Here is a 6,241-nt window from a genome sequence, read left to right as displayed (position 1 = left end):
GAACCATCCCAGAACTTTCCCTGCAAGTTATTTTTAGGTTTTGTTTTTATAACCATGTAAACTAATTGTGCAATGACCAATACAGAAAATAAAAATACAAAATATATTATATATAAAAATATTTTTTACAAAAATAAATTGTTCAAATAAAATATTAGTGTAGTATACACCATATAAAAATCAGAGTTTAGACCTGAATTCAAAATTGATCTCACAGTAAAATCACAGTTTAATCATTTACACATGAGACTAGTGAGAATAGTGTGTAGTTAAGAAACATTTTCTTTATCGGTTCACTGAAAACCCCATGATAGTGATGCTAAAAATGTCAGAAAACACTCAGATTGATCTGAAACACGACTGAACTGTGACACTTTCAAATGAATTCTGTAATGTTACTGTAAATGTAATAAAACATGGAGAGACTCTTGAACCTCAGAGTGAGAAAACTTTATTGATAAAGGCAAGAAAAATACATATGACAAATGGAGAGCGGTAGTAAAGTGAGATCTGTGTGTCTCTATTCATTTGTTTTACATGTCTGAGGGAAATATAAACAATAAAGCCCTTCAAATTGTTTTTAAAAATATCAAGACACTGAAAATGCAAAGGGAGAGCAAACAGTAAAACGTGTCCAGAAACACAAAAATAAAATAGAAATAGATTTGATATATTTCTGGGAGAAAGGAAAAAAGTTTGCTGGAACGATCAAACTCTAAAACACTACATGAGGGAAATATAAACAATAAAGCCCTTCAAATTGTTTTTAAAAATATCAAGACACTGACAATGCAAAGGGAGAGCACAAGCTTGAGTAATAAACTACATTTATAAGGACAAAAACACTAGAAAAACAAGAAATGCATTTGAAGAACATCTGATGTTCAGCGTGCTGCTTTAGATTTCAATACTTCCTGAAAAAGATGAACATATAAAGCCATAAATCGAACAAATATTTATGCAAAAACAGTTTGTGAGAAATGACATCATCAGTTAGGTACCTGATGTGTGAATATGTGCTTGATCTTGTTCAGCTCTTCTGGATCTGATGTCATAAACCAGAACAATGACAGTAGCCACGCCCACCAGAGCAGAGAGGACCAATCGGATCACAGCTTCAGTAGGACCACAACAGTGGACAGAGCCTGAGGAATAAAAACATCAAACTGAGATCAGATCAGTCATTAAACGCTAATATCAGCACTGACTTCAACTAAGATCATCAGTGCTGTGGTACCTGCACATGTGTGACAGAGTGTGTTGATGTCCAGATGTGTGGTCTGGTTGCTGATGGGATTGTTCAGCACACAGCTGTAGGTGTTTTTATCCTGATATTCCACCTCCAGAGGTAGAGAGAGACTGATGCTGAGATCACACACACTGATGCTGGACAATACACTGATTCCTTTGTACCAGGAGAGAGTCGCATCACACACTTTCAACACTGATGAACACACCAATGAACAATTTGACGAAGAACATTGTGAAGAGTTACTGATGATGACAGGAACTGGCAGACGAGCTGGGAAACATGAGAGAATAAGGAGAAATATTAACAAATACAAAGTTCTGTTATGAAACTCTAGATGGCGCAGCCTGATTGGTCCTTAACTCAATCTGTTTGTAATCACATGATTCTCTATGGGCACAGATGATTGGTTCCTGCTGTATCTGCTCAAACTTCAAATACTTGGTCATCATTTGCATTAGCAGTGTGGCGCTCTTTCAGAAACCCTCCACCTTCCCCAGCTCCACCTGTATAGATCTGCTGCAGGTAACTCATGTATGTTATATACAGCAGCAGCATATCTTGCTCACAGCACACGACACGTGTGTGTTTGCTCTGCAGCAGCAGAAATAACCAAATCTAATCAACAATCTTATTTTCGGTTCAATGTGTAGAGTGAGTGTTTATACGGTCGGTCATCTCAAACTATAAAATAAGAAAACATATGACTGGTGCTGAGCCAAAGACAGATACGCTCTGCACTTGTCAAATCACAGTGTTTTCAACCACATAATGTTTCTTTTAGGTTTCAGACATTTAAATACACATACAATAACTTTTTTTTTTTTTGTAGTTTTTACAAGATAATCATACAGTTTACAAAACAGTTTGTAAAATACACTTATGTTGATGGGAGTGGCAATTATAATAATTTCAGTTTGACAACATGTTTTATTCACATTCTAATGTGAATAAAATTTACGTGTGAAAAGGTTAATAAATGAGAATATATTTGAAGGAAAGGACAACCCAGATCCGGCCCACATCTGGTACACGTTGATCCACATATACCAGATGTGGGCCGGATCTGGGCCGACACTATGTTGCTGTCTGGGAAATGATTTCTACTCACCATACACAGAAACTTTGAATGTTTTAGATGGTAATTGTAATAATGATTTTGCACTAGTTATATGAAGTTTATAGATTCCAGCCTGTTCAGTTGTGATGTTTGTGATGGTCAGAGATCCAGTTTGATCGTCCAGCTTCAGTCTGTCTCTGAATCTCCCATCAGTGAAAGCTAGCCTTTCTTTTTCAGACTCCCACAGTATGTGATTTTCACGTAGGCCTATTTCAGTAAGCCCAGGGTTTAAAGTGACTGAATCTCCCTCCGACACTGACACTGACTTCATCTTATCTGCATCACCAAACACACATGGAGAACAAACAGGAACAGGGTTTGTCACAGATTAACTTTTAAATAACTTTATGATTGTTTGAGAAAGTAAATAGTTTGAAATTTAAAATCAATAATATCATAAAACAACAGAATAGATTAAAATGTTGTTTGGATATTATATGGAGTGATTAAAAAATAAAAAGGTGAAAAAAAATATTTAACTCACAGTTGATAGTGAGAATGAAAAATATGCTCATTTGTCGGTTGGTGATATGTAGTTCATAAACTCCAGTATGTTCAGTTCTGAAGTTTGTGATGATCAGAGATCCAGTTTGATTGTCCACCTTCAGTCTGTCTCTGAATCTCCCATCAGCAACATCATCATATACAGTGATGCTGTCATGATTTAATTTAGCTAGTAAATAATTTCCAAACTGCCACTGAATTTGATTTCCATCCTTCATAACATTACTACCAATGCTTAGAGTGACCGAATCTCCCTCCATCTCTGACATATCAATATTTGCCATACCACCAAACACACCTGAAGAACAGAAAGAGAGTTTGTCACAGATTAAAGCTTTAAATAACTTGATTTCGGTTTGATGAAGCTTCACTAAAATACTTTAATTCTTTGAATCTGAAGTGAATAACATTCTGCAGCAGTATAAACAGAAAACATGCTGAATTAAATGTGTAATACTTAATTAAAACATAATAGATAAGAGTAATACTAGATAAGAGTAATGTCACACTTAAACGAATGATGTTGGGTATTTTAGCTTCATACTTATTTAATATGTCCCTAATAAATTAGTTTAGACCTGAATCAAAACTTTAAAAATCAATAACTTATACTTGAGAATAACAGTCAAATGTTAAGCATCTCTGACTAATTTCACCAGAAATTAAAACAGAAGCAACTGAAGCCTTAAAAACACATTTCAAACTCACCATCCAGACGCCACAAACAGAACAAAACTAATTTGAGAAACATTTTCTTCATCGGTTCACTGAAAACCCTATGATAGTGAGCCTTAAAATGTCTGATGATGACAGTCCGACTGATCGGAAACACGACTGAACTGTGATATTTTGCTGGTTTAATCGTCTCTCAAAAAAATGTCAACCCGTCACAGTTTCCTTCATCAGAGGAAGTCATGAAAATAAAGTTGCTGATCTTATATTTTCTTTGAATTCTGGCCCTGTATTGGTTGAGTGAAACGTTGCATGAGTTTTAGATCCATATCTGGGCCCGCATGTATAAAACTTCTAAGAATTACTCTTAAGAATAGTCTTAAGCTTTGACTTAAGTGTCAAAAAATTCTTAGTAAAAAGTACGACTTCTCTAAGAGTAGGAGACTTTTATAAAGAAGCTAAAAGCAACTTTCAGTAAAGTCTAAGACTGATTCCTAAGTACTGACTGAAGTGGGACTTGAGTGCTGCGAACTAAGGACTACAAAATGGCCGCCCTCAACCTCTGAATCAGCCAATAGTGAACCTGCAACGGTGAGGTCACTGCAGCATGACATCATTTAAATGTAATTATAATAAAATCATTTAATTAAGACACTGAAACTTGAATATTTCATTTTTTTTTTAATTGCTTTGCATTGTGCAATGTTATCACATTATCATTATTATAGAAGTTATCACGTGATTATTGATGCTGTGGGGCAAAAGAAATTTGACATATTCACCCTTTATTCAAATAGTATTAAAAATGTGTTAAAGATTTTGTAAGCTTATTGTGTAGTTGTGCCTGGAGTCAACTGTTTATTTGTGATAACACAATGAAACATTCCAAATTGAACAGACATATTTTTTAGTCAGGCTGTCATACAAAGAAATTATAAACGCAAAAAAAAAAAAAAACAAGAGAGGACAATGAAATATTAATAAATGACTATGTTGCAGACAATGTATGATTTTTTTTCTCCTGTGAGCTTTTTAGTTTTTCTAAAACCTGTAGCTGTAGTTTACCCTTTTTTGTCACTTAATATTCAACAATATTATTGATCTATCTGCATTGAAACCATTATATGAGAATTGAACTGAGCTGGACGATAGATAAATGAACTAAATAGATAATTAATGATTTTTTACAATGAAAATGAAAGCTTTAGCGTAAGTTCTGTCAGGAAGACTAAATTGTAATGTCACTTATTACCTTCTCATCTATCAATCATGTTCTAATACTTGTAGTATAAAAGATTGTTACTTACACATGTCTGAGTTTGCAGATGCTGACGCCTGCATTCAAAAATTCATACATTGTTAGGTCATTTTGCCTCCCGAGTCTTTCTGGTAGAAATGAATCAACACTGAACTTACTTAAGCTGGACAATGACACTGTTTTCTTCTAGAGCTGCATGCTGTACAGCCAAGACTAACTTTGTTGCATTATTTTCCTGTTATCTCTGTAAAGCTGCTTTGAAACAATCTGTATTGTACAAAGCACTGAAAAAATAAATAAAGGTGACTTGAAATAATTTTGTTAGATAAATACCTTCACTAAGTTTAGTGTTTTGTTTTTCCCTCATATTTTAAAATATTAAAAATATATAAATATAAAATATTTTCCTCATAATTTGATGGTTTAAGCAAACTTGTAGGGTCATAAAAAAAATAATAAACCAGTTCAGTTTTCACTTTTGGCCACTACTGTATATTTGGTGTGGTCAGTGCCACAATACTGCTATTTAAGAGCCTGCTGGACTGTGGACTGAAGGGGCCGAGTCATCACAGGTGCACTGCTGCACCTTTACAGTCACCAAAAATATAATTATTACTTTCATTTAATTTCATTGCTATACAATTTCTTAAAGGTAAGTTACAAAAAGAATACCTTGATGATTAAACTTTTTTTTTATCGTTTGATCAACATTATCATCATTTAACTCCAATACATCATATTTTCGTTGAAAAGTGCGTGGCCGCCTCCTCTGCTGCCATCCTAACTAGGTTTGGAGACTTCTCCAGCTCTATTAAATAATTTACAACCTGAGACCAAGTCTTAACACTTGGGAACCTTTATGAATCACACTTATTCTTAAGTTTAGGAATAAGAGTAAAATGACTTAGAATTTTGACAGACTTGAGACTTAAATTTTACTCTGAGTGGCTTTATACGTACGGACCCTGGTGTTTTATTTTATGTTATGCGCATCAAATCTGTTTGACCTCTGACCCTTATTTGGCAGCAGTTTATTCAGTGTAAAGGTGTTTTGTATGGAGTAGAAGATTAAAAGGTTCATTTTAACAGCAAAAAAGATGGACAAATGCTTCACAAACTAGTGACACAGAGAGAGAGAGAAAACATCCAGCAGAAGCTGTTTATCCACCCAACAGATAAAACCACATTTCTGTACAGATAAAACAAAGAGGAAACCCATTGCAGCGTCCAACTAGGTTTGAGTTTGTGTCTGAGATCTCAGGCTTTTGATTACAGACTTTGTTATCTTGGTGAATCTGAGCAAAATAACTCTTGAATCACATGTGAGTTTACCTTGTCTTTTCTTCTGGGGAAACAGAGAAGCGTAGAGGCCTGAATTTATGTTTTCTCAAATTCATGTTAAGTTATGATGGGCGTACACACAATAGGCTAATTAGGG

General features: G+C 34.6%; 1 protein-coding gene across 1 annotated transcript; it reads right to left on the bottom strand.

The window, feature by feature from the left end:
• Positions 1 to 513: 513 nt before the first annotated feature.
• On the bottom strand, positions 514 to 3,687 carry LOC311295215 (uncharacterized protein). The gene is made up of 6 exons (XM_084416475.1): positions 3,582 to 3,687; positions 2,854 to 3,171; positions 2,361 to 2,645; positions 1,238 to 1,522; positions 1,002 to 1,145; positions 514 to 914 (listed from the first exon to the last, which is right to left on the bottom strand). Exons 1-6 carry the CDS (start codon positions 3,631 to 3,633, stop codon positions 898 to 900), a joined length of 1,101 nt encoding a protein of 366 aa, XP_084272601.1. The 5' UTR covers positions 3,634 to 3,687; the 3' UTR covers positions 514 to 897.
• Positions 3,688 to 6,241: the final 2,554 nt, after the last annotated feature.

This window comes from Rutilus rutilus (assembly GCF_951802725.1).
Source record: "Rutilus rutilus genome assembly, chromosome: 8".
In the NCBI taxonomy this organism is placed as follows: Eukaryota; Metazoa; Chordata; class Actinopteri; order Cypriniformes; family Leuciscidae; genus Rutilus; species Rutilus rutilus.
The sequence above is the reverse complement of the archived record's forward strand: the minus strand, read 5'-3'. Positions and strand labels throughout refer to the sequence as shown.